This window comes from Trichosporon asahii, assembly GCF_000293215.1.
Source record: "Trichosporon asahii var. asahii CBS 2479 unplaced genomic scaffold scaffold00015, whole genome shotgun sequence".
Lineage (NCBI taxonomy): Eukaryota > Fungi > Basidiomycota > Tremellomycetes > Trichosporonales > Trichosporonaceae > Trichosporon > Trichosporon asahii.
In genome coordinates this window covers 101,725-112,714 of record NW_014040909.1, presented here as the reverse complement: position 1 = coordinate 112,714, position 10,990 = coordinate 101,725, and the positions used below count along the sequence as shown (strand labels likewise).

Below are 10,990 nucleotides of genomic sequence, written 5' to 3'. Positions count from 1 at the left end.
AACCCCCCCCCCCCCCACCGTCGACAACATACAGAGCCACCCGCCCGAGCAGTCTCACGAGGCTCTTGCCCGCCGTCTGCAGGAGGCCGAGGAGGAGATCAGACGAGTGCAAGGTCTTGCCGACGACCAGCAGCAGCGTATAGAAACTCTCGAGGAGGAGAGAGACGACCAGCAGCAGCGTATAAAAACTCTCGAGGAGGAGAGCAAGCTTCAGGATCAGCGCATCAACAGGCTTCAACAATGGATCGAGTCCACCCTCGGAGTTCCAGGACCCACTTCCGGATCATGAAGACCGCTCACACCAAGGGTAGCAGTCAAGTCCAACGGATATGCACGGTTCAGTCCCCGTAGCTCTCTTCCTTCAATGTTGTTCATGAACCACTTTACTTAGAGCCTAGAAACTCCGCGTGGACTCTCTTTGAGTTCGATGTCAATGACCTCAAGGCGACGATCTTCGCCGAAACGGGAGAACACATTCTCACCTACGGTGTAAAGGAACGGCCTCGAAGCGCGCAAAGGGCTCGTGGGTCGAGGTGAGCATGATGATGAAGACTCTTTGCGAGGAGATTTCGCTGGATCGATTCCGAGTCATCGCGTCGACACGCCGGACTCTGGGCTTCCGACTGCCGCCGAATCGGTGTGGAGCCCATCGGTTGAGCCAGAACCGAGGGCCACGCTTACAGCATGCAGACCCCGCCCACCCTCGCCGACAAACAAACCGACCCGCCCGAAAAGACGACTCCTTCCTCCTTTGTTCCGGTGCGGTACTTACTTGCGCCTCAACTACCCACTCTCCCTTCTTCTCCCATCCCCAATTGCAACTCTTCAACGCCCCTCAGATGCGGCGGAATGGAGCATGTGGCATGTATCGTACCCCGGATGGCCCACAATGTCCTCGCCAATACCCTCATCATCTGAACCAGGCATTTCATCATCCCCCGTGTCGACCCGTACGGAGCACCCCCACCACACGCCAGACACGGCAACTCATGCCAGGCCGATGCCGCCAGTTCCCCGCAAAACTTTGTCGCTGTCCCGGAGCCTGGGCAGCATTGGTTCTTTTACAAAGGATTTGTTTTCGCCATCCCATCTTCAGTTGCGCAGACGTGACGGTGCGCACGGTGATCCCGCGGCGGTGAGACAGCACGGCATGGCGGTTGAAGTGAGTGTCACGGTTGCTTGACCCTAAACCAGTGGCTTGCTGTCGCTTAAGGAGAAGGGAGGGAAGAGCACGGTGGTGATAGGAAGAGACGAAGAGTGAGCAGCTCATCAAGGAGTCTGCTCCTCCAGCTGATGTGAGTACACAGCAACGCCTTCGAATCCACCCGGGAAGAGAGTACTAATTCTCAGAAGGAAGGTTCTAGCCACTACATCTGCACGATACCTCGACTTCCTTAACGGAAGGAAGCAAGTGAGTTGACGACAAGTGCCACGTTTCGGCCCTCTAACAGTAGTTCGTTGCGAGAGAAGGACAGCTTGCCTTCTGCTGGAGCGTCGACGTTTGCCAGCGCGTCTCTGAACTGGCTGGATGCGAGCCCGTCAACACTCTGCACCTGCCCCTCCCCATTCCTGTCGTCAAGAACCTGAAGCTTGACGGTGAACCCATCTACGTTCGCGTCCGCAACGTTAGCATTAACAATGCCAACGCATACACGTATGAGCCCAATGGTATCGAGGTTGACGTCATCCGAGCTCGCGACTCGTCAGAACTCTTCTCCTTTGGACACCGCCACCTGCACACGAGGAGTAACAAGCAGTGGAGGCTCTTCACTGCTTTCCTTCACATGTGCGAGACCGAGCTCAAGCTCCAAGAAGTCAATGCGTCAACGACCTTGGACAAGGACCACACGCCCGCCGACTCGCATGGCGTGCGCACTCGCGGGGTCAACACCCCAGGCGACTATGAGCGCGGCACGTATGTAGTAGCGCCTAACTCGAACGCGCGTCACTTCTGTGCCATACATGCAGCAAGTACCACCTCCCTGTGGCAGCGCGGCATCACCCATACCCTGAAAGAGAGCCCTTCTCCTCCCGCTCTTTGAGTCTATAGTTCGTGACCTACAGCGCGGGTGCCGCTCCATGCATGAGGTTACTTGTCGAACTTGAACTGAACCGGTGAAAACGATCGACCATGCTTAAACGGCCCCTACACTGGAGATTCTTGATCGGGTTGGGGTGAGACTGACGTGTATGTTAGGCGATGTGGGTCAACGGGTACAGGTATGGTAGCCCTGGTGAGACAGAGGTTTTAGTTGCACTCTATGCATTGTCAAGGACATCCTATAACACGACGAGAACAACCTGAGCACCCATAGAAGGATCTTCCTTGCTGTTTTGGACGTGGGCCGAGTCAAGAACCGGCGACGAAATGAACAATGTTGAGCCACTAGCGATGACGTCATCCAGCATGAACGCTCAGGCTGTGACTCTGCGGCCAGCCAGGCATCGTACGCATCAAGCAGCTGGGGTCCGAAGTGGTGAGGCTCGAAAAGGTGGTCCGCGACAGGGTCATGCAGATCGAAGGTCGTGAAGCGAGACAGGCTGGAGTTGTCACAGCGCAGCGGAAAACCTTCATGTCGGCATTCGTGTGACTGCGAGCCGGGTGGGCCAAAGGCGGGGAAGGCGAAGAAGAACGAGGATGAAGAGAGCAAGAGCTAGAAGAGGACCCAGGACGAAATGAAGGGAAGGAAGAAAAAATTGTGAAGGAGAGCGATAGCGAGGAACCAGAAAGAGGCTCGGCCGGCTCGCGACGCCGCCGAAGACAGGCGGACCTCTCTGGACCCACGCACCGCCAGCCCAGCAACGTCGTTCATTGCCATGGGTGACACCGGGGCAGTGTACGCGGGCTCCGGGGTCGCACGTACACGGACAAGGCGTACCGATGGGGACGCTGCGTGGTAGATCGCAGATACGTCGACAATGCGGGCTGTGGGCTGCGCGCTCTGCGGCTCTGCGCTCTGCGTGCGGCTGAGGCTCGGTCGCGATGTTGACGGAGCCGCTAAATGCGCCTCATTGCCCGTAGTGTGTTCCTCGGATCTCACGTCGCTCCCCCCCACCGTCGCTGGGCGCGAGGTGCCCAGGTGCAGCAGCGTGTACGAGCATGCGATTGGCTGTGCGCCCATGTGCTCCTCATTGCTCGTTGACCTGGTCGAGGGCGCGTAGGGTGGCTACAGCCGGAGGGGCGTCGTTGGACCAGGGACATTGCTGCGTCAGGGCGGAGGTGGAGTGTCCTAGACGCTCCGGAGGTGCGCGTCGAAAGCAAGATATCCAACACAGCCCGCTCGGTCATTGGGTACTGCATGCATCCAGCTGCTCGTGAGTGTCATGAACCTCCCCGTACGCACCTGCAGGCAGGCTGTGTGTTGTGGAAGAGTGGATGGAACGCGCTCGAATTAATAACCTGCGCTCTGCCGATGACCACCTCGATCTCATGACGCGAAGAGTGGGGCCCCATCGTACTGCGGGCGGACGGTCTGAGTCTTTGGACCCTCAGTAGTGGCGTCCCACCCACACGCCACACGGTTATCTCCCATGGCCCAGACTATGCAAACAAAGACTGACGAGGAGGAGAGCGACCAGCACAAACAGGCAGACAGGCAGCTCACTCTCCTTGGGTGCTGCGACCTGCGCCCCTCGCGGCTAGCGACCACCTGTGCCCCCACCGCGTGCACGCCTGAGGAATACTCCCGCCTCTCGCCGCCGAGTGTGTTCTCAGCGCGATCGCGAGTACCCATGTCCCTTCTTCTTCCTCACCCAACCTTTGTGCAAAACACCTTACTTTGTGTTATAGACAAACGATCACAATCATTTCTACGTTCTTTGTTAGCATTGATAACTATGGTGAGTCCGATGTGGCGGCTGCCTTGACGCAATTGCCCAACTGACGCACCCCGAAGCCTCCTACCGCCGCCCTCAATACCCTCCTGGACGCGAATGGCGTTCCCATCACGGCCACGCGTCTCCAGCAGCTCTTCGCCGACGCGGACGCCGTGCAGACACAGTTTCGTACGGTCGTCGCTGCGCTCGCGTCGCCTATGATCCTCAACGGGAACGGTGCCCCGACCAGTTCGAGCCCCTTTACCGAGTCCTCCTGGTCCTCGCTGGACGCTGCCGGCGACAACTTCGACGATGCATGCGAGTGTTATGGAGCGCCTGAAGTGGTACCTTCGTCGATTCAGGACAACCCCGAGATCAACGACAATGTCCGCCAGTACCACGGAGCGCCGGATGTGACATCATGCTCCTCGACAGGCGCACGCCCCCGTCGCAAAAACATCTTTGCGCCCCGAACCCCGCCAACTCGCCTCGAAGACTCTGGGCGTTCATCTCCCATGTCTATGACGACAGTAGGCTCCGGGCACATCGGAGATCTGACGACAACACCAATCCCCATTGCATTGGGCAGTCGGCGACCCCGGAATATTTTTGCCCCGGTCACGCCCCCCGCACCCCAGCCCTCCCACGAGCACTCCTCACCGATGTCAATGACAACGGTGAACAGCGGGCACATCGTAGTGGTGAGTACTGCTCTACACGGAGCCCAACCCACCTGCAATGACTGACTGGCGAAAAGAGCGACCGCGCAGAGGTGCGCTTGCCCCTGCTGACACGACTCCGCCTGGCTGCTCAGGACTCGGATGGTGTGCTTCAGCAGTCGGAAGTGCCAGGGATCGAGGAGGTAAGGCCCACTTTCCATTGCACCGAGTCCCCGCTCCGATGGCTGACTGAAAAAGGAGGACGAGGAAGACGTGACTAGTTCCAGCGTCGAGACTGCCGCGGTGACAAAGTCTGCGGCTCACGAGGGCATCTACCAAGCACTGATGACGGGAACCTGCATGGTGAGTGCGAGTTGGTGGTCGACAGTCATGCCTGACAGCAGCCTTTGATCTACTTGAAGGATGCCCAGTACCGTTCGATCCGTCAGCCCGATGCCGTAAACGAGATTGCCGGCGAGCGGGGCTTGGCTGAGGGGGGGGCTTCCGTTCCCGCGGCATCTGCTGCTGGCTACCGCTCCGCCCGAAGCTTCTTCAGTGCGTCGACGACTACGAATCGTGCAGTCCCCGTTCTCGACCACCTTCTCGCCCGAGAGTCTTCGAGTTTGCGTTTCTAGCCCCAACAACGAGACGCTCTTTGAGTACGGTTTCTATGACGTAGAGGAGGGCTCACACGACCATTGGATCAACTTCTGCTCATGGTTGGAAGTGATGCGCCGACAGACCACAGCCGTACCGTCGACCCTCAGGCCGAGTTAGCCCCAACGCCACCCCGAGAACGAGATATTGTTTGAGTCCGGGCTCCATAATCTTGAGGAGGGCGCTCATGGTCACTGGATAAACTTTGTCTCGTGGCTGGAGATGGTGCGCGGACAGACCCCGACCGCGCCGTCGACCCCTCCGGCGTGCACGGGCAGAGCCGCGACCAATGACGCGTGTTTTCCGGCTTCATTGCCAGCATTGAGCAGTCTCAGTTTGGTCTCAATCCTGTCCTGGCTGCAGCACCCGATCAAATGCCCCACTCGCAGCCGTCAACTTGGCTTAGGTCCCCGCTGTCGTCATTGAGAACGAAAGTGGCAGCGCCGATTCCTGACCAGAGTCGAAGCCCGCGGTCACCGTTGGCCTGAAAAACGTTGTTCTGATCAGCTCCACAGCGTTGGGAGTAGAGGACAAGGTGGGCGTTGCAGTGTATGGGTCGGACAGTGAACCTGCAGTTGCCACTGTCCTGAACAACGTTGCAACGGCGGGCATTGCTATACTGACCACAGATCACCCGGGCGCGGCCAAGATCTTGCTACTGCAACGATGCCTTCGTGGGGCGGGGCAGCCAGTTGAGATTATAAAGGGACAACTCAACGAGCAGCAGACTGCGATCAATGAGAAGATAAGAAGTTCACCTGGCAGCGGCTCCGACTCGTGGACCTCGCAGCCCTGTACCTCTTCCTGAAGTCGTTCGGCACCGATCGAACCCCACCAGGAATTATGGGGATGTACAAGCCATTCTTGGAAACAATGCAACTACTGTGCAGACTCGTATGGGACTCATCTGAGCTATGAAGCATCCTCACCGTATGAAGGCCTCCATCACTCTCTCCCCATGCCGTCACATCGAGCGTGCTTGTGCCGTCCCCAAGCGCGGTCGCCAAACTCTCCGTATCCTACCGTTCTGCATTGCCTCTCTCACAACCAGCGCTGGCTCGTTGTTTTTTGGAGGTCCCCTGGTGGCCGGTTCGACGAGTCAGCCAGCCCACAACTCTTCTTGGGCTACCGCACTGGGTTGACTTGCGCAGAGGCCCGAGCGCACCACGTCTATCTCTCTTCCGCACTGATCCTTCTGCCTGCCCAGAGGTCTGCATATGGGCGGGAGGTAGCTGTCTACATCTTCCGTGTTTGAGCTCGACAAGCACAAAAGAGCTCAAGTAGGCAGAGGACTTTGTCGGAATCAGCTCTCTATCAGCGTAAGACACAGGAACGTTAAAGTACATAGCATGGGGGTTCCTCTAGTACAATTCAGCGTCTCCTACTCCATCGTCCTTTGCCCTTCGTCTCCTCCACCTTCGTCCGCAGCAGTCTCTCAACAAGCGCCTTGAGCTGATCAATATCTTTTTGCTGCTCCTCGATCTTGCTGCGGAGTTCGGCGCACTCGGCGTGGAGGGAATCGCGCTCGCCCTCAAGTTGTTCGACTCGGTCCTCATAGCGCAACAGTCTTTTCCGGACAAACTGCCCGTACTCCTTGGCCTTTTCGGCATTGCTCACTGCCGCGTTGCATTGTCTAAGCAACGAGACCGTCTCCGACTTGACTCCGGAGAGGTCACCATACATCCGCTCAATGAGAGCGGTGTTGTCCTTGTTCTCGGCCTGGCCATCGTTGTGGCCCGACACGAGTACAGAGGGTACACCGCCTCTCTTGTTGTGGCTGATATGGTCGTCCTCGTCGGCTGAGGCACTGTGGGAGGGTGACGGCTGGCGGCGGGGAGGCGAGGGGTTTGCTGCCTCCTCCCTGTCGCGGACGACAGTGGAGACTTGAAGCTCTGGGCAAGAAGGAGCGTCCGCTAGAACCTCACTCAGGAGACGGAGCATAACGCACAGCTCCTTCCATTTGTCTTGGCTCTTCGTTGGCAGGTGGATGATGCCATACCGATAGTTGTTGCCGTCTGACGCGCGAAGACGGACTGGACCCTGCGCGGGTCGAAGTTGGAGCTTTCGCAGTCTTCTATCTGGACTGTGAATGACCGGGCGCTGTCGACGAGCTCTTTCTAATGTCGGTTGGCACCGGAAGACAGATGTGGCCCATCGACTTAGTCGACACGTCCCTCTCATCCGCGATCAACTTCTTCATGCTCTTGTTCTTGGTGAGGCGATACCCCCCGTCCTTCGACTCCTTGACGGAGAACTGTCGTCAGAACGGAACCGCGAAATGCCTATGGGCAACTCACAAACTTCTCGCCGCTAACAAGGTCGGTGTACATGTCCTTCAGTGCTTGTGAAGCACGAGCGGCGGCTCCGGCCTAATTAATTAGCGGGCCAGCTCACGGGCAGTGTCGATGGTATCATACTCACCCGGGCTCTGGCCTCTCGGGCCCGCTGGGGGTTGATCCGGTTAACCTTGACGAGCTCCTTCTCGGGAGTTGGCAGCTTCGCCTCCGGCTGAGGATCGTCAGACGTGTTTATACGGGAATGAACGAGCCCTCAAGTGGCCGTGATACTCACTAGCGCCGTCGAGGGCGGCTCGTCTTGCCGGACGGTTGACCGAGTGGACTGAGTGTCAGCGAGCCACGTATATGCTAAGCCTTCGATCGTCAAATCTTACCGATGATCCCTCACTGCTTCTCCCGTCCACCGATGGCGACTGATTCGCCCAGTGGTAATACGGGTGTTCCCGCATGGAGGTCGGGGTAGTAGGGTCCTTCGGGAACTTGGGGAATGGGCATGGGCCCGGCGACGATGAGGTAAAGTGTGGTGGCTGGGGCTGCAACTGTGAGCGGTCACGGCAAGGGGACTCGTATGCGCGAAGATGAGCAAGTGGCATGACGGGGAGACAGGACTTACCAGCACTTGAGAGCGGACGCGTCTCTTCGACTGGGGTCGAGCGAATGTCCTTCCCCCCGCCGCCTTCAACAGGGGGCGAGAGACGTTTTCTCAAAGCAACAGTTTGCAGCTAGTCGCGGAGCAGCGAGCTTTGAACTTGGTTGGCTGATAAGAGGTTGGAGAAAGACTTTGCGTTCGGGGGCGGGGAGACCCAACCGCCAGCGCAGCACCTCATATCGTGTCGCCTCCCGGCTGTGTCGCGCGCCATGGTCCCGCAGGAAAAAACACCATTCACGAGCTGCCTTCAGTCCGAGGAAGGTGAGAGCTGTGGGGTGGCTTGATCAATCGGTGAGGGCATCGGTGTAGGGCTCGAGTTTTCGTCGGGTGTGTGAAGCAGAGGACGTTGTAGAGGCAACTGACATGACGAAGGTCAAGCTGGCGACATCAATCAGGTGGTCAAAGCATTCGACAGGCCAGCAGGTGTTCAGTGCAGCCGCGCGTACACGCAGACCACTAGTGAATTGGGGAAGCCGAGACTCGTTCACGTGATCGCTGTCCATCGTATACGGAGTGCAGGGCACGGCGGCTTACCGTGGGAAACTTCCGCAACAGCGTTTATCTTTTACTCCCTCACAAGAGGACGACGTTGACACGTGGTCTGCCTGGACCGACCTTCGCCGTTTGATCGGCCGCAAACGCCTGCCAGACGCTTCCGACCTCCTGGCTTCGCTTACTTCACCACGATTAGCAACAATGAACGTCGACGTCGGAAGATCGCCGCTGAGCCGACAGGCTGGAACAAACCTGCTCAGTGACTTCCTGCAGCAGGCGGAGCAGGTCGCCTCTCTTGCTCCCCAGCCAGCTCGTGCAACGGCCACAGCGAGCACAACTGCGACCTCCACTTCCCCTCCGAATCCCGCCACTCACCTTTCAACCACACCGACATCCCACACCCCGAGCGACTCCGCACTCCCCTCCATGGGCTCCGAAGGCTATGGTGGAGCTCATGGGAGCAGCTCGAGCTCCCGCCCTCATCCCCGTCCAGCATTCACGCCCGAAACGACGCCTGTGCCCGAGAAATGCTTCTCGTGGTGCAGTCAACGGGCAGAGGATACGCCAATGTGCCGGATGTTTTGTCTGCGCATGCGACAGCCCCTCCCTTCGCAAAAGGAACAGCTTTCACGCCTCCAGGGCTCTCGGCACGACGAGGCCCTTGGTGTGCGGTCCTCTGCCGAACAGGAGGCCGCCGCTGTTGGCGTCTTTGGACGTATGAAGCGCGCGCTCGCTCCTTACTCCATTATAGTACTGAAGGGTACCACGGAAGGTATTGCTGGCCGATACATGGAGGAGCTGGAGCGGGACGATGGAAATTACGACTTTGGGCATGTTTCTCGTAACGCGCCGGATCGCATGAGGAGGAACGGGCCACAGGGCATGCACTACCAGAACTGGGGGCCTGCTGGGTGAGTAGACCGCGTGCAGTGAGGGACGAGTCTGCAAAATCCTCTCCCGTCGGCTGCGCTCAGTGTAGCTTGCAGTAACTAACCCCCAGGTACATGCTCTACCTTCCGTTGACGTCCATCTTCTCGCCGATCGTGAATCTGCCCGAGAATATGGAGCGTATTTTCGGCCCGCCCGTCCGCATGCTGCAAAGGGTTGCAACTTTGACGCAAGATGGAGCGCAGCTGAACTTCGTGAAGGAACTCGGCCAGCGCATTGTCGACGGGCGCCAGCTCGCGTTTCTGCAGCAGCTGAACACGTACGTGTCCGAGAAGAACGCGAAGAGGTTGGAAGAGGAGAAGAAGAAGCAGGAAATGATCGCGGAGAAGGCGCAGCAGCAGATCGCGCACCGTGGAGACCCTCGGTACGATGCGAGCTACCACACGCGACTTGACCCCTACGCCGAGCAAAAGATTCGCGAGGTCAAAGCAAGCGAAGAGGCTGCTAGGGTCGCGAAGGAGATGGGTAAAGAGATGGGCAAGGAGAAGGAGAATGAAAAGTAGGCCGATCATGAGCTACGAGTGAGGCGCTTGTGCGAGTAGTCGAGATCTCGAGACGACGCACTTGCACTTGGCTCTCAGCCGCACCTTACTCTGTTAAACGTAGAGGAACATCTAGATCAACACAATTCACAGCATGTCCAGCTCCCTCATGTATGTATTCCGCATCGAGACATAAATCCGCGCTCACCATGCGCGATTGCGCTAGCGGGGGTCCATCACTTCCTCAGACAGTCCTCCTCCCTGCTGCGCAAAAGTTTTTCTATCCACTTCACGCATAACTTGGTGGACTGAAGCGATCTAGCCAATTCATGTTGAGCCCCATAGCTATGGGGGGCGGACCGCGCGGACCTTCCCTCTCATGCGGTGCACTGGCCCAGCGATACTGCAGGCCGTGATCGCGGACTTGCGGCACGCGAGTGAAATACGCCTCGCATTCACAATTCTACGCGAGATGACTAATTGTACACAGATGTCCCCTCAGCCGTAGACAGTGAAGCGTGCGAAGGAATGGATGCGACCCAGCGGGTCGGTCGGAGAGTCAGATGGGTCTGATCCTTTCGATTTTACATTTCCGGTGGAGTGAGATCGGTGTGTCCACAGCAGCCACCGACAGTTCAGAATGAATGACGCTGCAAGGGTGGTAGTCCGCTGTGATGACCGTTTCGCGAGGAAATCTCTGAGATAGCTGGTCACCCCTGAGAGATCATATGTCATACCGGTCTATTCTATGAGATCTGGAGCTGTTCCGGGGTGAAGAATGACTAATCTGCTCATTCACCGAAGCATTCTATGCGATAACACGAGATTGTATGCGATAGTGACTCCCGATCATGTGTCATATCACCCTCCACAGCCGATGGAGCCGAGGAGAAAGGACTAATCTCTCCCCATTCTATGCGATAATCGCAGCACTCTATGTCATTGCAGCTGGTATCGTGATCAACAGAGGGTACACCGCCTCTCTTG

The 10,990-nt window shown here is 57.8% G+C and overlaps 3 protein-coding genes across 3 annotated transcripts; 2 read left to right on the top strand and 1 right to left on the bottom strand.

The window, feature by feature from the left end:
- Nucleotides 1–889: 889 nt before the first annotated feature.
- On the top strand, nt 890–2,050 carry A1Q1_07557 (uncharacterized protein; the record flags this gene model as incomplete). The annotated part of the gene is made up of 3 exons (XM_014326952.1): nt 890–1,162; nt 1,509–1,915; nt 1,969–2,050. 3 exons carry the CDS (start codon nt 890–892, stop codon nt 2,048–2,050), a joined length of 762 nt encoding a protein of 253 aa, XP_014182427.1.
- A 1,787-nt stretch (nt 2,051–3,837) lies between these two features.
- Nucleotides 3,838–5,110, top strand: A1Q1_07556 (uncharacterized protein; the record flags this gene model as incomplete). Its single annotated transcript, XM_014326951.1, has 5 exons — nt 3,838–3,840; nt 3,897–4,517; nt 4,574–4,678; nt 4,734–4,838; nt 4,898–5,110. 5 exons carry the CDS (start codon nt 3,838–3,840, stop codon nt 5,108–5,110), a joined length of 1,047 nt encoding a protein of 348 aa, XP_014182426.1.
- A 1,393-nt stretch (nt 5,111–6,503) lies between these two features.
- Nucleotides 6,504–8,022, bottom strand: A1Q1_07555 (uncharacterized protein; the record flags this gene model as incomplete). The annotated part of the gene is made up of 5 exons (XM_014326950.1): nt 6,504–7,172; nt 7,430–7,501; nt 7,554–7,640; nt 7,704–7,751; nt 7,804–8,022. 5 exons carry the CDS (start codon nt 8,020–8,022, stop codon nt 6,504–6,506), a joined length of 1,095 nt encoding a protein of 364 aa, XP_014182425.1.
- Nucleotides 8,023–10,990: the final 2,968 nt, after the last annotated feature.